The sequence below is a fragment of the Dicentrarchus labrax genome, unplaced genomic scaffold, assembly GCF_905237075.1.
Source record: "Dicentrarchus labrax unplaced genomic scaffold, dlabrax2021, whole genome shotgun sequence".
NCBI lineage: Eukaryota > Metazoa > Chordata > Actinopteri > Moronidae > Dicentrarchus > Dicentrarchus labrax.
The window spans coordinates 25,545,240-25,569,213 of NW_026136702.1; the positions used below are offsets into that span (position 1 = coordinate 25,545,240).

Below are 23,974 nucleotides of genomic sequence, written 5' to 3' on the forward strand. Positions count from 1 at the left end.
TGCTTTTTGTCCTCCCTCTTAAAATTCAAAGGTTGGAAGGGAGGAAAAAAATGTCACTTGACTGACAGAGAGACATATCAAATTGCCCACAGTGAGAAACAGGAGAGGACACATATGACTGCTCCCTGTAATGGTCTTAACTGGAGCTTCAGATCAAAGCTGGACAGTCAGGTAGCAGACACTGACAAATTGTACTGGTCCTTTGGTATTTCAGTTAAAGAATGCAGGATTACATAAACAGTAGTCCTACTTCCCAAGTTTCACTCAAGTATCCAGTCTTATCACTTTTGATGTACTTTTTGAGGGTACACATGGGCCATTCTTGATCAAAAGACTGGATACAGTCCAGAACTAGCCAACTGATGTTGACAGAAAGGGTGAAATACCTGCGCTTCTGCAGTCTTTAATTTTGCTCATAAAATGCCCTCAAAATGAATTATAGTAGTACATCAGCTGGGTATTATATAATTTGGCTATCGCTGAAATACCTTAAGTCAAGCAAATCCGTTCCCTGGCAGCTCCAAGCTACACTTTAAATTTGGCTTTGGCTCAGGTACTTCAAGGTCTTTCGTTTCCTTTGAGGCATATCAGAGACATTTACAGACTGTGTGAAAACACTGCAAACTTCCAGCACAGGTATGCAGATGAGGGAGAATTTTCTCTGAAGAAAAACAATATCAGTTGGTTCAGCAAGGGCCCATTAATGACAAGGGAGTACGTTCAGGTAACAAAGACCTTTAGCAGCTATAAATTAACTCTTGACTGTTGGGACCATCAACATATAAAAGATGGACATTGTGTCTCAACTTGGTGAAACCTCCTGTTTATAGCGTCAAATAACAAATTAAAACTAAACTGATCAGAAAAATGAACATACATCAGCATGATAGGAACTGCCTCAACCATCTTTGGAAAAAATGTATTTCATGTGTACCCATCTGCTAACATGGACGCAGCAGGCTGCATGACCTATACTGCAGTCAGCCACCAGGGATACGATAGAAATGTTTTGGTTTCACTTTTGGAGAGCTGTCATGTCGTCCATTTGTATATATGTCCATTATGTCCATTAGATCAGAAGTTATGCAGTAACAATTAGGCAATTGCAAAAAGCGTATTATAAAATGACTTTTTGAGAATGGGCCTCTAGAATAAATCTACATTTCTTTATCTGTTCAACAGGGAAAGGAGACCGAGATGCAGTGCTGGATAGTGAGGTTGTCCTGACAAAAATGAAGCTCTTCAGCAACTTCCAAGAGAGTCTCCTGATAGCTGACGACACCACCTCCACCATCTCCAGCTCTTTCGAGCAGGACATCAAATTGTCTGAGGGGAATTCACACCTTGACGATAAGTCCAAACAGCCCCAGATGGAGTCTGGCTCAGACTACTTGTCTACTATTTTCTCAGACTCTCAGCTGACAAGGTTGTACAAGTTTGAGTCGGAGGACTCTGGAGTGGAGCTACCCAGCGGAGCTAACTCTCCATCCACCCCAACAGACTCTGAGCAGAGCTTTGTGGTCCACAGTCGAGAGTCCTCCTGCGATTCTTGCAACTTAAACTCCGACCCTGAAACTCTCACTGATAAACTAGTCACATATGCACAGAGCTCTGAGATAAAACAGGCAGAGGACTTGATGGATAATAGTCTGAGTACGGCAGTTAATGCTCAGGACGATGTGTTCTTACACTCAGAACAACTTAGTTCTTCAGCTGTGAGAGAAGAACTGCACATAGATGAGGACATGGACAGGGACGAGTGTATGGCTCCAGGAATCAGCCCTGAAGGAGATGAGGAGATGTCTGGACAGATCGAGGAAAACAGTAGTGTAACTGAAAGGAACTGCTTGGAGCATATGAGGCAATATGGGAAGAAATTGTCAACAGAGGCCTGGGATGTCATGACAGGCAATGACTTTGAGCCAGAGCCATGGAGGAGTGCCACCACTGACAGCCTGGAGGAGTACATGGATGAATGCTGTAGACTCAGTGAGGTAAGAAGATTATAAACTGTATGTAGTACAAACTGTACAGACATTAGTTGTAGCTAACCTCATCAGTACCAACAAAGTGTGTGCAGAGTATAGTCTGACTAATAGGATCATTTTTCAGACAGTAATAGTATAATGGTGGTGGGGCTGAGTTATTGTCTATAAGTCTTTGCATTCAAGTCCCCAGTCAAGTCCCAAGTCCCTAAACTTTGAGTTTTGAGTCCTAAACAAGTCGGGAATGAAAGGTATTGATTTGTGACAAACTTTTTAAGTAACATACTTACTTCTTTGGGCTTGGTGGAAGGTTCATGTATTTTCAAATCAAAACACTCAAGTCACAAGTCCAAGCCGAGTTGCAAGTATTTTTTGATTTTGTCAAGTCATAAAATTTGTGACTTGATTCTGACTCAAGCCAAAGTTATGTGACTTGAGTCCACCCCTCTGCATTAACAGCATAGAGACACTGGGCGGCTGTGACTCAGAGGCAGGGCAGGTCGTTCCTTAATCTGAAGGTTGTGGGTTCGATCCCCAGCTCCTGGTGCCACATGTCGAAGTATCCTTGAGCAAGATACTGAACCCTAAATTGCTCCTGATGCCGTGCAATTTATCCATGCCATTTCTGTACTGTAATTTCATAATACCAAATTATCCATGGGGCACTAATGTACCTCTAGTGTGTTACTGACTGAGCTCCAAATCCAGTATTTCCTCCTGCTTTCCATTAGATCCTTTTTCCTTTGTTTTCTTATCTCAACGTGTTCATGTACAAATGTTTTTGCATTTTCAAATCCTGCAGGTACATCCTTTCTTCAACTCCTGCTGTTCAGGGAAATCATCTTACATCTGCTAGTAAAATTCACTCAGCTTTCATTCTGAACACAGCTTTAGAAATATTCTCTGTCCAAACTAGCCTGTGTAAGCTAGATGTCTTCAGCGTGTGCTGAGTGATTTCAGGATGAAACCCTTAATGCAATGCAAACACTGATAACCTTTTGCAATCATGTTGGACAATACATTTATCTCCCTGTGCATGTGTTTAGTGCTTCCAAAACTGTTGTATAAAGACAATTCTGGTTCCTCCAGACTTGAGGAAAACCCCCTCTGGGTGAGCAATAAGGATATTTCATGTCCTCTGTAATTATCTCTGATTTTAAACTTTTTTCCAGCCTCTATGTCACTGGGTAATTGCATCACTGGATCTGAAATACAGTTCACTGAGTCAGGTATATTCTGGAGTGTCTCCTTTAAGTCTGATTAACACATTTTTAAAGTTTCAGATATTCTCTTTAACTCTGCAGCTGATCCAGAATGTAAAAAGCACTGAAGCTGTACCTATCCTTTGACAACTGGGACAGGACAAACAAAGTAGCTGTACTCATTCACAAGGACCTGCAGGGGCATGTTTCATTCATGTTATGGGAAAAGAAGAGTTATTTTCTTGTTCACATCCAATGGGCTCTACACAGAGAGCACCTGACAGCTGTGGAAGCTGCAAGGTCATAATCACCTGTTTGATGTTGCTGAAAACACAGGCATACAACACAGCCCGGCCTTGAGGCTGTCTTTCATTACCAGCAGCTATTAGAGTGAGAATCTGATACAGTCTTAAGTTTTCCACATGAATGCCTTCTGTTGTTTCGAAACGACAGTGCTACTAACAACGGGTTTAAAGCACCTTTTGAGTAACAATCTTCATTCCCAAAAGAGAATATAGTTTTAAAGAGTAAGTTAATGAATATGTTAATTAGTATTAGTGACATATATATTGACATCTTTACAAGTTTGAGATACTAAAAATGGCTAAAAGTTTGTTGGGGTCCGACTGATACTGTTACTTTTTTAGGTATATATCAATATCAATATTTTAGAAGCTTGGGCTCTAGCCTATTATTTGTGTTAGAACAGGAGTCAGCTATGATAGCATCAGTGCTTTGAGCCAATGCTAACGTCAGAATGCTAACATGCTCACAATGGCAATGCTAAATGTTTCAATTTAGCAGATAGCTATTTGGTCATAGAATAAAGTAAGGTGAACTGATGATGGCACTTGGTAGAAAGTCAGGGTATCAATTACTAAAAAAATACTATAAAACTGTAGTTCCACAAACTCCAGCAGTGAGTCAATCTCCATAAGGCCCCATATTAAAATGGCCAACTTCACAACAGAAATAAACATGTTTACAGCCTGGTCTCTATAGCTAATTATTCTGTTCATGACAACTCTACGGGGGTGTGAATATTTATATAACTTACCCATTTAAATTATATTAAGGCTTAAAGTTTGGGTGGTATCATAGGTGGCGGGTTTTAGCAACCAGTCTTCATTCAGCCCACCTCAGCTCCATCCACTCACCTTGTTTTTTGCCTGTTACTGGATTCAAGATGGCGACGGCCAGTGCTGAAAAACTGAGCTTCAGAATGGCGCTTCAGAAACATATGGATGACCTCAGGGAGACTACCCCTTTCTATACCACATTTCATGGCAATCCATCAAGTAGTTCAGAATTATATTTCAGTTTGGACCAAAGTTGTGGACTGACCAATTAAATTACCCTTCAATATCAGCAAAGCTAAAAATTATTCCCATTGAGGCAAGGCTCAAGGGTCGCTTACTGAACAATCTGTCTACTAAAACCCTCACTTTGAAAACCTGAAAAGAATATATAGAAAACACCCAACAGTGGTATAGATATATCTCCATACTTACAACAAAGAGTTCGGTCTAGACCTGCTCTATTTGAAAAGTGTCCTGAGATAACTTCTGTTATGAATTGGCGCTATACAAATAAAATTGAATTGAATTGAAAAACAAATAATTTAAACAACTAATAAAAAACTGCATTTCAAAACAGATATTTTACCACATTCTTCTCATGTCTTCCTCAAAGACCTTTCAAAACAACGTCAAGCTCAAATGCGTTTCTGAAGACAAGGGTTTTATTATTGCCGGCACATTCGGCAAACCAAACCAAGAGAGCCTGCTTGTGCTCAGGCTGAGGCAGTAAGGTGGGGAGTGCGTGAGTTATAGTGCGCAGCAGCTTTTTCATGGACCTGCATGTCATGCAGCACCTGTTCATCTGTGCCGTGGGCCTAGAGATTTTTCCAGCGATACTGTTGCTGACCGCCAGCCCCTCTCTCATCTGGACCCCCCCTGTGTTGCTTGGCGGCCTACCTGGATGCATCAAATAGGTGTCAAATATCTCAAATTACTCAAATATTTACCTAGATAAAGGCTCTTTGATAGGTCCCTGGGGCCCCTGTAAATTAATGGCGTGTGGCAGTGGCTTTTAGGGGCCCAGCATAACAGACTCTAGGGGTACATTGCTGACAGGGAGTAAGGTGGTGTCACCCCCACCGTCATCATCATCATCACTTGTCACCACAGCTAATAATGTAATTCCTTTCCTGGCTAAATGGGACTCTGTAGTCCGTGGCTGAGGGATATTAGATTTTTCTTGCCTCAAACATTAAGGACTTTCTCTGTTTACCCACCTGCCTTTCCTCTCATACTATGTCCCTCTGTCCGTCATTAAATACAACAAGAATAGATTCTATAATCTCCGCAAGTCTTAAGGCTCAGATGTTGGAGATATTTTTGCACAGCTGTCATATTTCCATCAAGTAGTAACAGTGACCATATGGACCTGTTTAGCTGCATGTCTGATCTCACACTTGGTATCCATTTCAAAGCATACTTACCTAATCAGCACATGTGTGAAATGTAATTAAAATACAAAGCCTGGACGCTTCTGGTTTACTTGAATTCCTCAGCTGCACAACGTAAGTGAGAACAGCTCAGATGTGCTTCTGCCAGGGTTGTTTTCCATCATCATTAAAGTTGCAGTAGGTAACGTGTATAAAAAAGAACTTATCATATTTGCTGAAACTTCACTATATCCTGACAGTGGTACATGAGACAGATAATCTGTGAAAAAAATCAGGCTCCTCCTAGTGCTACTAATGGTATTTGCAAGAATCCACCAGGCCTAAATGAAAACAACCAATCAGAGCCAAGAAAGACAGAAAGACACTTGGTTGGGAGCTTGAAGATAGTTGATTGTTGAGTCTCATTTGACGGCCTGGGAATGAGATTCAACAATCAACAATCGTTCTTGGCTCTGATTGGTTGTTTTCATCCAGGCCCAGTAGATTCTTGCAAAAAGCAATTTTTTATAAAAGTTACCTACTGCAGTTTTAAGGATTTCAAGTCCCTGTATAGACAATGTATACCAGGTTATTACACCTGATAACATAAAATAAGTGTATTACATTTCCATCAGTGATTAAGAACTAAAAAATAAGACAAACGGACTAATCAACAAATTTTTGCTGTTTAAAACCCAGTTAAGTTAATAATTGAAAGTTGGTATTGCTGGTTTTAATGCTTTTCACTGGGTAAATATTTGTAAAACAGAGAAACATAAAGGGTGGCCAATAGCACTGATTTATGAAAAGAAATTGTCATACAAGGTTTCTGCCCGACTAAGCAACAAAATTAAGTAATTACTGTTTAAATGCAAAGACTAGTAAGTAGCTCATAAGCAGCATCTTGCATTTCAGTAATGTTAGGTCTTTGCCACTGATGTTAGCTAAAAAAGTTAAATATTTCTGTACTAATTTCATGTACAATCCAATGGAAAAATTAGGCAAGAAGTGGCAACAAAACAAAGACGTACCATGAAGTTAGAAATGTATATAGTGCCCTCAGATAATGCATACATGTCAGAAATCTCAGGTAAACAGTATCTTCTCTGCTTGCCTTGCAAGAGACGAGAACGACAACTGTAATCTTGGTAACTGTACACATCCCCAATGGCGACAAATATAGCCTCAGAATGTGTAGATGACACTAAAAAAAGTTCACAAAAAACTAAATAGATTAAAGTCAGGAGCCAAAACCAACACTGGACAGAAGAACAGCTCCAGCACATAGAGTCAGTTCCCGCCTGAGTGCTTTGAAAGATATATTGCAGGGAAGTGAGGCAGAAACACTATCTGTGTGTGTTGAAAAGACTGGTTTCTGGCTGAGAGAAGCAGCGTACGTGATCGTACCTTCCTCCCTATCTAGATGCTCCACACACATCTGGTGCTTCATTCCTTTCCAACACTGTCATGTTTTGGAAATCATTTTTTGGATGCAGCAAAGATAATGGAAACATCTACAAGTGAGGACCCGAGGAGACCTCAGTTTCCAAAATGATCTTGGCTGTTGTCTCATCGGGCCCTTATTCTAAATGTGAAAAATGAAATCAGAAAACCAGATATTGCCCAATTGTTCATAAAAAATAACAGGTAGGCTAGTCCCACTAACCACCATAATCAATAATATGCTCACTTATTTAAGGAACAAACAAACTGACAAATAAATCTAAAATAAAATTAGGTAAACTCAATGGTAAACAGGTAGGTCTTCAGCTTGGATTTGAAAGTACTCAACAAGTCTTCATTTTTCTGTCAATCTATTCCACATTTGAGCAGCATAAAAGCTAAAGACAGCTTCACCACATTAGTTTTGACTCTGTGAACAGTCAGGAATCCAGAAGCTGCCAACCTGAGGGGTCTGTGGGGTTTCTACTGGGTCAGGAGATCTGATAAGTATCTTAGACCTAAACAGTTTGGGGATTTATGGACAAGCAGTAGAAGAAAAACTGTCGGCCGATATAGTGATCTGAGAACTGGAGTTATATGCTGAGCTTTTTTGATCCTTGGTGCAACCTTGGCAGCAGCATTCTGGATCAGCTTCAGCTGTCTGATTGCTGATTTAGACAGACCTGTGAAGAGTCCACTGCAGTACTTCAACCTGCTTGAGATTAATGCATGTACAAGTTTCTCCAGATCATATTTTGACATTAAGTCTCTGATCCTGACTACTAATTTAGGTCTTATTTCAGGATAACACTGAGGTTTCTGGCTTGACTTTTCTCTTCAAGGACAGACTATCAAGAGCATTTGGAGCAATGCAGAGAAAAAGTCAAATAAAAAGACAGTTTTTTATGTTTCTATAAAAATATATATATATATATATATTTTATATATGTTTCTTCTGTGATATTATGGGCTATCAATAACTTGACTGGCTAGGTTGCAGAAGTATATTTCTTGTAAAGGTCCTGTATGGAACCATTTGGAAGTGGTTGTACAGAGAAAAGGTTTAGGCTAGACTAGAAATGTGCCTCTAACTACTGTGCACCTCTGGCTCACTGTCAGTTGGTTGGTCAGTTTCTTTGCTTCAGACGGAAATAAATATCTAAATTGATTGTCATAAAATTTGATACAGAGGATGAATTCTACTGCTTAGTGATACCTGAACTTGTATCTAGTGCTTCAAGCATATGGTGGGGTGTATAGATGCCTCAAACAAACACAAACTCAGGTAAGTCATGTAACATAAATATTTTTCCTAAACTTAACCAAACTGTGACCATTTCATAACATTGCCCATGCAAGTTTTGTTTTGAAAGTCTAACCAGATGTTGCATCTTTACTTTACTTTTCAACATTGTAACCAGAAGTTACGCTAGAAGGATACCTAAAGTGTCATATTTTAAAGTAGAGGCTCACTGACCAAGCTGAAGAAGTTGGGAGTGAGAAAGTGATAGGATACCCCAGGAGGAGTCTTTGGCTACTTTGCTTAACCTGCTGCAACCAAGACCTGGACAAGTTAGCATTGTCATTGTTAGACGTTAGCATTTAGCTCAAAGGACAACTGTGCCTATATACAGCTTCACAGAGCCACAAGCAGGCTGTAGATTCTTAGATATAGTAGAATTTAAAAACCTGTAATGTGTCCGTATCCAGCAGGTTTTAATACATTAGTCAGCTAACTTTTTAAATAAGGAAAACATACAGTAGTGTAGATGTTGCATGTGTACCACAGGGTGACACAGGAATTTTTCTTCCCATCCTGCCTATTCTCACTTTATTTATTTTCAGTGACTTTCTTCTCAAATAATGATATTTAGGCTTCAGACATGACCCTCTATAAATGACCCTCAGATGATACGATGATACGTAACTGATAAATTGCTCATGGCTCGCTTCCACCCACAAGGCTTTATTTATCTTAATCTTAAAACTGGGGGGGCATGTTGGATTCCTCATCTGAAATCAGCCACTAATGTTCACCTTAGACAATATTATATCCAGTGTTTTTAATGACAACACAAGCACACAGTTATAGTACTGTATCGGAGCATTTTCCAAACTCCCTTTATTTCTTGTGTCAGATGTGCAGCTTTTCACATCCTCAGTCAGTTCAGTCAGTGTGTAAGACATTTTTTGCCCCTTGACTCATGGGATCAGCGGAAACCCAGAGGAAGTGAGGTAGGGTACGTGTGTTTGTTTGCGTGTTTGCCCATTTTAAAATGGGTTTGCGCACGCAAAAGGGGGCATTCCTGAATCCCACTCTCACTTCCCGGCTGTGGATCACTCAGTAGTCTCTGTGGGGCCGTGGATAAGATCAGCCTCAGCCCCTGTCGCAGCCACAACAGCCTCTGATTACAGACCCTCCATCTCATCAGCAAAGACCCCTGAGGAAGTGAGGGTCATCTCCTGGAAATGATACCCTTCCTTATCTTAATTAGCCACCAAAAAAAAAACTACTAGAGGTCTGGTGGCCTGGATGCAGTAAAGAGGTTCTGAGGAGTCAAAGGATAAGGAAATCCACATCCTAAACATTGACCGCTTGAATGACGTAAACTGCACCTGTGTATCAGTACAGTTTCCATCATGACTTTTAACAAGCTTATAACTCAAGACCTTGCCTCATGGTGTAGATTTGCTCTATGCCAATATTATATTTTACCCAAAGCATAATTGAAACCCTGTCGGCTGTGGCAAAATTTAATTTTTTTTCAAGATTCAAGATTCAAGAAGCTTTATTTATCCTGAGGGAAATTGCTGTGCAACAATTGCGATACAAAAGTGGAGAAGTAATACAAGAGTAAGAGTCAAGCTTGCATAAAAATAAAACAAGTAACTAAATGCAACAAAGTGCAAAGCACAATAGGATAAAGCTAACATAAAATAAAGTACAACAGTAACTAAATGCAACAATGCCATAAAAATGACAGTTAACGTAGATATATATAATATACAACAATACGCACTGTGCAGTTAGCTGCATAAATTGAAATCTTTACTGAACAAAAGCCACAGTCAACATGGTTTTCTGGAACACTGTGCAAAACCTATATGAAAAACTGGACATGCCTTTATGGCTTTTCTGAGTAGCTTAACCTATTCTGAAAACAATAATAATCAGCTAGTCTTGTTAAGACAACTCATGACTGTACCAAAGAGTTGTAAATAATGGGAAAAACCAGCAAAAAAGGCCTCAAAGGTCAAGCATCATTATCACCATAGCAATTAACATGCTGCTGTATGGTAGAGCTGCAACGTTTAGTTGGTTAATTGATTAGTTGTCGACTATTAAATTAATTGTCAGCTGTTTTGATGATCGATGAACCATGATTTTTAACAACATCAATATTTTCTGCTTTGTTTGGTCCTCTATGACAGAAAACTAAATACCTTTGGGTTGAGGACGTCACCTTGGACTTTGGAAAACAGTGATCAACATTTCTCACCATTTTCTCACACTTTATGGGCCAAACAACAAATTGATTGAAAATAATTATTAAAATAATCGTTAGTTGCAGCGCTATTGTACGTCATTTTATTCAAAATCTATAGCTGTATATCTGCAGCCTTTGATAAGATTGTTTATTTGGACACATTGCATTTGTCTGTCTTCAAATGTTAAAATTTAAAGATGCATTATGCTATTTTTGTCCACTTGGGGGCAATGAAACAAGCAGTAAACTTAATATCTGACATTTGATCATCTTATTAGTTGTTCATATTAGTCAGTCCCTCTAGGAAGTTGTAATGTTGCAACAATTAATGCAAATTCACCCAATCCCTATGAATTAAATGTAAACTTGCAATTTTGTCCAATCACCACAACCTTTCTGAAAATTTGACCAATCATTGTAGTTTCCTGCACAAAACGAGCCATACGTCACTTCCTTTTTTCTAGCTGTAAAGATGCTGACATGTGTGGCACAAATGTCTCATATATACCCTCAAAATAGTAGGGTTTTATTCTCACTGGGACAAGTTGCCTTTGATTAATGAATTATACGCAAACTATTTTTACAATTTTTACTTTCTTCCGCAATTTTTTTGCACATAACATACATTGCAATTTTTGTTACTTTTTTTGTTACTTTTGTTATTATGAAATCATTTGAAGTTTTATTTGTGTCCACTTGGGGAAGGGAATAAGTCTAATATTCATTCTCCTTTTAGCTCAGTTTTTGGTCTCCATCAACCAGTATGTTTATCAGAGCATTTTCACTGAAAAAAAACGTGTCTTGTTGGAATGGAAAAACAAGATTGATGATAGCGGTGAGAATGAACCAAAATTGCAAAGGCAGTTAAATCAAAACAATGAACTAAAAGATGCTAAAATGCTGCGTTGAGCAGAAGGGAACTGCAGACTTGACTAAATTTCAATAAGTTTGACCCCTAATTATTGATTAGTCCAACTTTAAGATGCTGATTTAAGCTCAAAATGTTTGCCCTGTTAGGCCTAGCTATAATTAAACCTATGGCCAGAAGCAATGTTAGACCTATTAGCCCCAGCTCAAAGTTTGATGAATCTCTTATACTATGATACAATGAATGTGTCAAAATAAGCTAAAGGCAATAAAAAGTGACCTTGTGCTGTGTGGGAACGGGTTCACGGGCAAGAGCCTGTGTGATCTACAGAGGGTTTGTTCATCAGAGGAAATGAGTGATGTCAGTCCTCCAACCTGTTATGGTTGCTTGCCCATTGTTTGGCAAGCATTTCCATCACAGCTCCCAGTTGCCTGAGTGGACTTTCAGTGTCAGCAGCATGGAAAAGAGGGGAAAGACCCCAACCTGAGCTCACATCCTGCTTTTGTTGGGACACTTTTAGGAATGTTGACGATCAGATAAATATTTGCTCAAAATTTCCTTTTTTCATATTGCTAAAAATGTGAACATCTGCAGCCGAGCAGCAACATGTTTTTAGCCTTAACATCCTTCGGTGGGTTCTTAATGATGCAGTAAAGCATTTAAAACTCAAACAGAAGTGACTTTAGTTCTGCAGCACCCATTGGAATTTTTTTTCCCAGATGAAAAATGCTACTGTCCTATTTTCCCTGTTGTTGCATGATTGTCTCAGAAGCTTTTCCATATTACCATTATTATACAGTGATGTACAAGGTGAATCAATCTTGATGTCTGGCGTGAATATGATTCAATTTAAAAGTACTGTACATCAGTAATGCCAAAATATGCCCTTCCATATCCAATACCATTCATAAGTAAAGTCTAGGAGCAACAGATTCCTTTTCTCATAGTTTACTCCTGGTATCATTCACTGACCTGCACAACTTATGTTTGTCCAGGCACAACAGGGGAGTTCCAACCCTCTGGGTTCAGGCCTGGGTTACCTGACACACATCTGCCAACTCATCGAGAAGATCGGCCAGCTGCAGGAGACAAACTTGCGGCTGCAAAAGCAGATCTGCAGCCTGCAGAAGAACAGCAGAATGACAAAGACCAAAGAGGTGTGTGACTGTTTTTCAACGTATTTTTTCTCACGGTGTAGCTCTGTTGCAAGCAAGCAGTACTATTGTACTACAACAACAATACAAGGTTTTATAATGAAATTAAGGTTTTCCGTCCCCTCATGCTACACAACATAGAACAGCAGATAATTAAGAGAATAACATACAAAATAAATAAAATAAAATAAATCAATATATACAGTTATTTATATACATACATGTATACAATTACATGGCAATGGCTGTGCTCTAAATAGGAGAACCACACGTTTTTAGGGGGGATTCAGAAATCCTGGACTGACACTAGTGCAGAGAGTTTTGGGCTCAGGGTCCGGAACAGTTCCACTGGAGCAATGGCTGAAGCCAACAGGGGTCCTGGACTTCAAAGCTTATAAAGCAACCATGCAAAGGGAGAGGAAAAGAAAGGCTCACTGTCATGTATTTAATTCATACAATCACTTTTTTGTGTGTAAATCTTAATACCTTTACATTCTACTTCTAATTCACATCAAGACTTAAAATATCTGAATATCCTTAAGTGATGGACCAAACCATCTGCTCATACAAGCCTTTTTGTATGATTCCCTGCTGTTATATTCTCATATTCTCATAAAGGCAGGCAGAGGACCAACAAAACTGTAACCATCTAAAGTACCTCCATACCCCAACAGCAGGGTAGTGTAGACCACTGGGGCAAATTAGGATTGTCAGATATCCTTCTTTTTAATGTAACTGCCATTGCTGTCCTGCTTTTTGCCCTGAAGATGTTTGAGTGTAAGTGTTGTTGTTGTTGTTGTTGTTGTTGCCGTCCTGCTTGTTGTTTTAATGAGACCAAAGACAAATTTTCACATTGTGGACAATAAATGAAACAAACAAACAAACAAACAAACAAACATAATAGCCTGGATTCAACATCATTGGTGCATATGTAATCCATGAGTAGAATCACTCTTGTAGAACACACAAACTGTGCTTGACTATTCTCAAACCTGTATTCCACACAATCTCCCTGAGCTCTTGACCAGAGTCTCTTCAGTTATCTAGGAAGCAATGGAAAGGACATTCCATGGTGTTTCTTTCTCCTCGATTTACTTCATAATATCCCAAACAGCTGTATCCTTTGCTGATGGTTTAAGGCTCATTGGCTCACCATGGGTGTCCTCTCTGAATCCCCAAAACTCCTGTGTGAGGGCTTACCCCACAGATAGGGTTGTCCATAGTAGCATCTACCTTGTACCTACAAAGGGAGAATTGCACAAATTCATCAATTTCACTTTACAAAGAAAAGAAAATGTGTATTGTTTTGAACAGATTACCTACTTCAGAAGTTAAAAAAGACTATAATTTGATAAAGAAAATACATTTTGTAGATTTTTGTCAGAGGAATCAAGAAATATTTTTCACCCATAATTTGTTTTCAATCTCATTTTGTTAAAAAAAGAAACGTGAGAAAATACCCAGTATCATGACTTGTATCGAATTGTGAGTCGAGTGTATTATTACATCCCTAGTAGAAACATGGTGGACCTGCCCCCTTCAAAAACACAACAATTCTTATCTTCAGGTGATTATACACTAATGAAAACATAGCTATGATATTATATTCCATTGATGACAATAGATCCTCCTGAATGTTACACACTAGACCTTTCAAATCTAAAAACATTTTAGTTGAATGTCTTACAGTACATTGTATATGTTCTTTGCCTCCATGAAGTAGGACATAAGACTGCCAGTTCAATTTGTTTGTACTGGATCATATTGTTTGCCTTTACCCAGTGATCTCTTCTAGCTCAGTCTCTATTGTTCAATGCCTGGTGCTCTTATGGAGACCAGGTTGTTGGTGCCCACTAAAAGTTTGGCTTAGCCAGCGTAGATGTTTGCTTGATGCTTAATCTCTGGACCACACTGCTTCTTCCTCTAAGTCGGTTGCATATTGCTTTTGAGGCAGCCATTATAAAAATAAATAAAAACACTTATTTTCTATTGAGTCTGTAGCATTTGGAACCAAAGAATAGATGATTCAGTGAAAAGACACTGGATTTGTTTAGATCTGTAAAATTCTGTGAATACCTAGAGGTCTAACAAAAATAAAAATGATTAGGCAGCGTGCCGTCATCTACCCCCATTACTCTCTAAAAATATGGTTATGTAATAAAGCTAAGAGAGAGGTGCTTTTGTATATCATGAGGGGAATGTGTGTATGTGGGCTGATGGATGTGTTGTTCTAGAGGCCCATTTGAACCTTTCCTCCACAGTAGGTGAAAGGTAACTTCAGAGCAGGGAAAGAGGTTATGTGGCAAAAATCAGGAAATGACTTTATATAATGAGCCACTTGGGTTGCATGATGAGGCTGTACAGGTGGTGTGTGTCTGTACTGTGTACACATACACATGTAAAGTTTTTTTTTTTCTATAGTAAAAACATTATTCCACACAATAGAGCAAGAAAACAGACATCTCATCCCTTTAATCTGCTGTCCTAGTCTGCATTTGTGTAGTTTGCACTATTATGGGATTTTACTTGGAAGTGATGTCATACTGTAGTTCCCTTTCAGTTCACATGGAAGGATGTGACCCACGCTCTGGGAGGACTGTTTTATTGTTCTTTGTTTCACAGAGTCAAAGAATGAACATACAGTATACTGACACACATATACTACACACTATCATTTTCAACCAAAATATGCACGTGTGTAATGGTAATGCAACAATACACTGTATTGGTTCACCCACGATCACTACAGGAACAGTAAATGAAAAAATTAGAAAGGCGTCTACAAATACTGTTGGGGAGAAGTGTCACAAGATGTGGCAGTGCTACCAGTTTAAATACATTTCCCAGGAGAGCATAGTTATTGTAGTTTATTTAGTCTAAATAGCAAGCTTTGTTCTGCTAACTGTACGTCTCTATGTTTTATTTACTCTCATTCTCAAGAAATTATAGCACTAAATACCGCAGTCAATTTATGATTTATTGCTAAAAGGAGCGCATTTGTTTATTACATTAGGAAACGGTAGTGAAAGCTTCAGTGTAAGAGAAGCTTGTAGTGTAGCTTGTTGTGTTTGTAGCTTATGCTACTTCCAGCTAAGAGTAGTTTGTACATTTGCAAGCTACATTTTCAAAGCACCGTACTAAACATCGCCATCAGGTTATCACATTCATTTATCACCATAACTCTTTCTTGGTTTTATTCATTATTAATTCTACAGTTCCCCTCCAGTGGACAAATGTGGTAGTCCGCCACTGGTACTAGAACTACCTCGAGAGGGCAAAAGCAAGAAAAATAAAAACTATATACTAACTTTAAAAGCTATCAATATCTGCTTCTACATTGAGGTTAGACCCCATTAGGTCGCAGGCTATTTATGAATCTTGAATTTAACGACTGATATTGTTATATTGTAATATTAAGCTGTATGTCTTTACTTGCCATCTTTCTGAACAGGACTTTTTCCACCAGCACTGCAGCTGTGGTGCAGCCAGCATTGCCTTCCAGGATGCTCAGAAGAGACACTCCAGAAGTGAGTTTTTGTCTCCCAGTGGAACCCTCTCTGACCTGACCACAATCCCAGAGGTCACACGGCATTCATTCATAACCAAGAGAGGTAATGGCAAGGAAATTGTTCAGAAAAGAAACAAATGGCATTCAAGGTGCTATTGAACAAACTTGTGTTCAAACATTGTGAGCACTTCTCTGAATGCAAGTGTTGAGCTTCATTTTCCCTCCATAACAAATATGACAAATTAGATTTTCACACTGTAAACAAACCCTCAAGGTAGTCAAATGTATTTGGAAGAGAAAATGAAGGTTAAAAGGAAAAAAATATTATCCAAATGTCTGTTGTAAACCACTGCAGATTACAGACTCACTTCTGGCTTCAACTTTGACCTACAACACTGAAGGTTATATAATACATTTGAAAACATTAATATAGCAGCAAACAACTATTGTCTATGTAAAGATAGTGGAGTTGTGGTGTCCTGAGCAGAGAATAACTAGCTAAAGTTACATGGCAGCAATAGCAGCCCATTTCACGGCTATTTTCTCATCTCAGTCGGTGAATTAAGGGTTTATTAAGACCAAACCAGAGTTGGTGATTGCTTGAAAGGCTGCGGAAAGACTAATAAAGATGGTTTTGGTGAGTTTGAAACTGAAAGTGTAAGATATTCTTTAGTGGACTGGGCCCACCAGAGTTCCAGACTCTGAGACATACTGTACTTTTTGCTGTGAGTCAAGTGAGTCCCCTGGAGGTTATTGAAACCACTCCTAATTAACCTTTAGCATTTAATTACTAGTAGGATCAGCACTTAATAACCTGCTCCAGTGGGATGTGTCAACAAACACACACAACTACATATTAATGTTTTAGTTTCAGTGTTTGTCTGACACGTTCCTGAAATGGATCTAACAGTTATGTTATTAAAAAGTTTTACTGGTACTTCAGTTTCACAACCTGACCCTGAGGCAACCCCACGTGTTTTTCTGCCTCTGTGTTTACCTTGTCATCTGACACAAGCTCCAGGTGATGTTCGTCATTTGGGGATACAGTCATCCCCCCTAGATGTTGTCATTGCTGTTGTGTTTTTGGAGTGGCTCACGTTGCCCGAGGAGGCGGCAGTGTTTGACAGCTTGGTGGCCCCCCGGGGTACATGAAATTATAACTGGAGTGGGACACGGGCGGAATTCCTGGCATCCTGCTTATGACGGGAACACATAATGTCCCGTGGACTCTGGAATGCCTTGGTTCTTCCTCTGATGGGCAGGAAACTGGATCTGGAGAAGAGGTTGAGAAGTCAGGAGAGACGGGGGGCCCAGATTAGGTGCAGTGTTGGAGTGGATAGCTTTGTTTCGGTCAAGGTTAAATGTTACTATGGAGTAAAACTGTATTGTCAAACAGCCACAGATTGTTGGACACAGGAAGGAGGAAATAATGAGTTAGAGGCAGAGAAAAACAGGATTAACAGTGTTTAATGCTTGTGGAATTGCTGTTGGATTTGTTGGATTGTTGCATTCACTGACAAAGGGCACCAGGTAATGCAAAAGTTTCTAAATGCAAGTTTGTAGTGACTGATTTTCATGTACTTAGACACAAAAACCTTAGTCACAGCGTTAGCCCTAGTTTGGGGGTTTCCTTATCTAGGAGCGTGCCATGATCAGTAGAAACTGTGTGCCCATGTGATGAGGGGAGGTGTGTTTATATGGAACGTGGGAGAAGTGGGGAGTGGGATGAACAGGCAAAAAACAGGACTGTGCTGATTTCCATCACCATTTGTCATAACAGTCATCACTCCCTTCTCAGCATGCAAGCAAAGGCTTCCAACATGTGGACAAACACTCCACCTCGCAAACCAAACCTATACAGTCAATCTGCAACATTAAAGATACTGACATTATGGTGTAAGAGTGATCATTTACACTGAAACTGGCTTTCTAAAGGTTATATGTCTGGAATTCACTTGCCACTGGATGTCGCACTAGAGCACCAGCATCTCAGACAAAAACACTTGGACATATATAAAATATAACTCACCAAAACCATCTTGGTTAGTCTTTCCACAGTCTCTCCAACAATCACTAATGCTGGTTTAACCACAAATGAAAAGTTTTATACTGCTATCACTTACCATCAGATTTCATAGGCAAAAATGGTATATTTATTATCCGAGTTAGAAAGAAAATATCTGTGAAAAGGGCAGAAATGGCCACAACGTAAGCCAACTTTAATCCTTGGGGACAAACATGCCCGTCAAAGTACGTCCACTACAAGTGCTTGTTTTTGCCACTGACAGGCTCACATTGTTATTCTAAGTGCCTGACAATATTATGGACAGACCTTTAGTTTAACCAGAAACAGCTGTAATACTGCCACTGGACTCCATAGACAAAAGTAATTTTACCTCTTAAAGAAGCAGTTAACTGAACTTCAAAATAGCTTTAAAATGATTGAGCTGCCTTACATAAGTACATGAACAGTGATTTCACTCTTGCTTACCCGAGCCAACTCTCCCACACACACGGTAACTGCCTCCTTTTTGTGATTTGTGTTTCAGACACCAGCAGTGAGGGTTTGACACCGGTCCCACTGTGGAGAAGAGGCCTGAACCGAAGGAGTTACACAGAGGGGGAGGTCCACTTCCTCGGGGACAGCACCGAAGGGCTCTCCAACCCCCAGCGCAGGGTGAGTCATGTGCACAGGCAAGCATCCCATTCAGCAGTGTCTTGATATTGTTAAAGATAGGACAGCATTTAAAATATTTTATATCCATGACTGTCTCTCTACAGAAAATAATACATCTTTAGCACTGATTGTATTGCAACCTTCACTTAAAAAGGGTGGTGCGTATCTGCATGCCAGGGTGACCCATGCTACAACCCCCCGCCAGCACACTCTGAATCACTTGAGGTTGCCCAATGTCCACATTCTCTGTTAGCCATCTTTATGGCAAACAGGCGCAGCACAACTCTCACTGATGACACATGATGAATGACATGCTTCCTTGGAGGGGTGATCCACCTTCTGCAAGGGCCCCCAGCTGTTGGGAATTGACAGTAATTAATGTAGCAGGGAGGAAATTGCTGTCCAAACACAATAAGTCTTGTTTTTAGCTTGGACATCATGCATTCTTGAGTCTTTCCAAAGTGTGTAACATTTAGGAGGATCTATTGTCAGAAATGGAATATAATATTCAAAGGTATGTTTTCATTAGTGTATAGTCACCGAGAGAGTCGTTGTGTTTTCGTTACCTTTGAATGTGACATTTTTATCTACAGAAGAAATGGTTCCTCTTCTATGGAGGCCGCCATGTTGAACCGCCATGTTTCTACAGTAACCTAAAATAGACAAACCAAACACTGCTGTAGATAGGGCTTTTCATCTTGCTTTATATCTGATCAGCACTGCCTAGTTTGACAGTTTGAACTGAGCTGGACGGACTCACTGAGAGTGACCTGTCAATCACAAGGTATCATATTTTACTAAATGAACATCATGCTGTATGGAAGAAGACTGAAACTAGAGTCTGAGACCAGAAACTCATCAGGAAACTTTTTTTTTACTGACATAATAAATCATGTGAGAAGTAGGCTCATATGTCAATAAGACTCAATACTTTTTTGCAGCCAATGGAGCTGCCCCCTGCTGGCCATTAGAGATAATGTAGGTTTAAAACACTTCTTCGTTGGATTTGCTGCTGGCAGGGCTTTTGGTCTTTTAGTCACTTGCTACAGCTAAAAATATTTTTGTATTGAATTGTCCTTGTGTGTCTTTGTGTTCAGCTGAGTGAAAACTACACATGGGGCCGAGTCAAAGACCTGGTGAGGAAAACAAAACTAAGGAACCAGAGCAGACTGGGACTGACTTCCACTTCACTGAAGATGTCCTGCCCACAACTCTACATGTGAGGAATACACTACAGAACTGTCACTCTACTCTGTATATACTACTCTGTAAAGTGTGTATGGACCATATACACATAAGCATGAATTATTTTGGCATTATACTAAATTAGCACTAAGTGAAAACCCATTTTGCCCCACAAGTTTGTCTTTTTTTCATACACTATATGGTCTAATATATGTGGACACCCATGGCCAGATTTAGTACTCAATCAAACTGCAGTTTTTATTCCCACTTCATGAATACTTTCTAGTCAGCAACAACATCACTGTGACAGAACAAAAGAGAATTACATAAAAGTTAAACCTCCTCAAAATACAGACAGTCCCCAACCACATAATGGACCGCACCAGGCACAGACAGCCCTTCCAACCCCTACTGAATCCCTTCAAGACAGGAACAGCCTTTATCTTGACATATTACATAAGCTTGTGCATATCTGCATTCTTGTGACTAAAAGAGAATCATCCTGTTTTCTCTTTCCTCTAAAATGCTAAAGAATCTCAAATCTGTTTTCAAACTCTCTTACAAAGCCCCAAACATTTAGTTCTTTTGTTTTTCTGGTGATGTCTCGTCCTTTTTAATTGAAATGGCTCCAGCTCAAAACCACTGAAAAGAAGCTGTGCGAGTTTCCCTTGTTTGTTGAACAAAACCTTAAAAAAAGAGAAGGAATTCAAGTTATTTGACTGCAGTGAACAAAAGCCAGCATGAGAGAAGAGAAAGGCATTTTTTGAGTTGGAAAAATGGTGAATTTTGGGCCAGAAGAAGAGTGTGACAGGTTCCTGGCAAATGGAGATAAAAGGAGCTATCAGCTTCATTCTTGCCTGCGAGAGGAGGGGTCTGCTTGTGGATGAACTGTGGGGTTTTTTTATTTGAGAGGTTGTACAGTGCAGGAGTCTGATGGCTGCTGGCCCTTCAGCCTCTCCCTCTGTCCTGACTGAGCTTGGCACGGACCCAGATGAGTAGGGTTGGAGAGTCAGGCCTGAGGTATGCCTGGAGGAGTGGGAGAATTCCCCCCATGGATTTAAGCTGAGGCCTGGTGAGATATGGCTGCAGTCCAGGATTCATTCGAAAGAACACCACCCTCCTGCTGAGACATGCACGCCGGCCTGCTGCAGAGCTTCTGACAATGTGGGAATAACAGACAATAAATGTTTTCTCATACTCCCAGGCTGAGCTCCCATGATGCAAACTGAAGGAGTGTCCACCAGAAATACTGTTAAAAGTCAGTAGCTCTCAGTAATAACTGTCTCCTCTTCTTTACAGGCCTGATCGGGGACCAGTAGAACCTGCTGGGAGAAACAGGAACTCCATGATCACCTTGGGCCACCAGAGCAAAATGGACTTCCTTTGGCAACAATAAAGATGCAGGTATTTTTCATCATTAGTGTCATATTTAAAAGGTTATATATGTACAAAATTCACTTGCCACTGGATGTCGCACTAGAGCACCAGTATCTCAGACCAAACCAATGGGACAGAAACAAAATAAAACATCTTTGGTAGTTTCTTTCAGGTCTTTACCACAATCAGCAACTGTGGTTGGGTCGAAATAAACCTTTAATTTGCAAGTCAGATGTAAAAATATTTGCGAAAAAGGATACGTAAGAAAATGTCAATACACCTACAGAGACAGACCTTTTGTTTAACCAGAAAAATCCGTAATATCACTCACCAGACTCCATTGACAAAAACGTTAATTTAACCTTGCATATCATCATAAAATCCTAACTTCATTCAAAGTGGACAGAAACAAAATAAACCCCACCAAAACCGTCTTTGTTCGTCTGCCCACTGTTCTAACAATTACCAACTCTGGTTTGGTGGAAATAAATCCTTAATTCAGACGTAGATGATAAAAACAGCAGTTTCAGTCGCTCTACTCAGCTGCACACGGAGCAGACCGGCTGTGGAAACAAACCACAGAGAGGCTGCGATAGCAACACAGGCAGAGGGAGAGAGACACCATGACTCTACTATATCTTTACATAGAGAATAGATTATTTGCTGCTATATTCATTATCTACATCTCTCAGTAGTAGAGATTTAAAAAAAAATGTTGAGCTCGGGGTAACGGGGAGCCTGTGATGTTTGGTCTCTGCAGAGCTGTTGTGAAGCTCAGTGTGATCGGATCTGGCCATTGCCATTTTGGCTGACCCTGCCGGTTCCCGGCTAATCAAAAAATAGGCTAAGAGGTGTCGCCTGATTGCTTTAAACAGCCGCCTGTGATGGCATCCACCTGTCACTCAAAGCGGCCACTCCCTTAATTATGCATAACTTTAAGCCTTAATATAATGTAAACAGCTGGGTTATAGTACAGCTGTCATCAATGGATAATTAGCTATAGACACCAACAGTGTTTTTTGTACCAGGCTGTAAACATGTTTATTTCTGCTGTAAAGCTGTGCATTATAATATGGGGCCTTATGGAGATTGACTCACTGCAGCGTCAATTGGCTGTTACAGGCAGTTTTTGTATTTCAGTGTTGGCTTCATTTGCAGCCACGAAAGTTGCTGCTTGTTGTAAACTTGAACTCTCCACTGCAAATATACTGAAAATTGACATTTTCATGTCCAGAGGGGGTCTTTAAGGGTGCTCATCGGAAATAATAAAAACATCAACAATCAACATCAATAATATGAGACAGGACATGAACCCATGATGCAGGTGCTGAAAGCAAGCACTGACTTGATTGCATACACAACTCCAGTGATGGGAATAACGGCGTTATAAATAACGGCGTTACTAACGGCGTTACTTTTTTCAGTAACGAGTAATCTAATTGATTACTCTTCCCATCTTAATAACGCCGTTACCGTTACTGCCAAAAAATGCGGCTGGTTACTATAATTGAAGCTGTTTTTTTTATCAGACCAACTAGATCTCTGAGCCGAGAGGCAAAGACTTTTTACTGTTCTTCCTTGGTTAGTGGGCAGTGCACGAGACAAGTGCATAAATGCTGACGATTGGCTGAGGTTGAGTAAAATTTCATGGTAAGCCAATCAGAGGTAGAGTTGGGCGGGTGTTCGAAAGCATGCATAGTCGGACACACAACAAACAACACAAGACAGTCAGTCAACGAGAGACAGATATGGCGAGTTGTGTTGCATCTTATTACATTTGCACTAAAAAGAGTGTATATATTGTTTGAATACATTTTCGGTACATTGCTTAAAGAGCATCATTTAATTTAGATTTATTTGTTGGCTGGCTGCAGCCTCTTGAAGTGAGATTGTCAATGGCCAGAGAAAGGTTTATTTTTATGGAGATGTATTTTTTATTTCTTATGTATTACCTGTTTATATTTGGATTCCTTAGTTTTGCTATACATTGTACTTTTCAGTTCGATTGAAAGCACCTCATATTGTTACACTGTTCTACTTTTTCGAGGAAGAAAATACTTGAAGTACAGTATATCTGCCAATTGTCAGAAGTTTTTTTTGTTTTATTTGCACTACAAAGAGTGTATATATTTGTTATTTATTTTTGGTATAGTACTTAACAAGCATCATTTAATTTTGCCCAGTTGTGGCCTGTTGAGGGGCAATAAATATCAAAAGTTCCAAAACATCTATTGTGTTATTTGTATGGACCCACTATATAAACATAATATCTACATACATGGCATTTGATTGGAGGCTAGTCTCACTTTGTCCCACAGCAACATTAAAATAGTTTAGACTTGTGTACATTGTTTCTGTTAATAATGGATTGTATTAAGTGTCAATCTCATTATAATATTCAGATTTATCATAAATAATTGAACATGCACATGTATTTTAAGTTTCGTTAAAGAGGGGTGGAGGTGGGGTCACATCTGAGCATTTAAATGTAACTTGAAAGTAACGCAATACTTACTTTCTTAAGTAACTAGTAACTTTATAATTTGTAACGGAGTAACTAATTTAGTTACTTTTTGGAAGAAGTAACTACTAACTGTAACTAAATACTTTTTGAAAGTAACTTGCCCAACACTGCACA

General features: G+C 39.6%; 1 protein-coding gene and 2 long non-coding RNA genes across 5 annotated transcripts in view; 2 read left to right on the forward strand and 1 right to left on the reverse strand.

The window, feature by feature from the left end:
* The window catches only part of LOC127377137 (uncharacterized), a 417,826-nt gene that overhangs the window by 28,855 nt on the left and 364,997 nt on the right, over positions 1 to 23,974 (forward strand). The gene's annotated exons all lie outside the window — the stretch shown is intronic.
* The window catches only part of si:ch211-250c4.3 (uncharacterized protein LOC100535981 homolog), a 42,665-nt gene that overhangs the window by 15,836 nt on the left and 2,855 nt on the right, over positions 1 to 23,974 (forward strand). For 2 of the 3 annotated variants that reach the window (XM_051423916.1, XM_051423926.1), the window contains 6 exons: positions 1,183 to 1,994; positions 12,431 to 12,592; positions 16,041 to 16,200; positions 18,647 to 18,774; positions 19,872 to 19,993; positions 21,259 to 21,363. In XM_051423916.1, coding sequence (XP_051279876.1) covers positions 1,183 to 1,994; positions 12,431 to 12,592; positions 16,041 to 16,200; positions 18,647 to 18,774; positions 19,872 to 19,993; positions 21,259 to 21,355 — 1,481 coding nt within the window. In that variant the 3' untranslated portion in view covers positions 21,356 to 21,363. The remainder of the gene's footprint in view (positions 1 to 1,182; positions 1,995 to 12,430; positions 12,593 to 16,040; positions 16,201 to 18,646; positions 18,775 to 19,871; positions 19,994 to 21,258; positions 21,364 to 23,974) is intronic. The other variant, XM_051423923.1, reaches the window with a different exon arrangement.
* Positions 13,285 to 18,672, reverse strand: LOC127377132 (uncharacterized). Its single transcript, XR_007887633.1, has 3 exons — positions 18,589 to 18,672; positions 17,095 to 17,369; positions 13,285 to 13,829 (listed from the first exon to the last, which is right to left on the reverse strand). It is a non-coding gene; the product is annotated as an uncharacterized LOC127377132 (long non-coding RNA).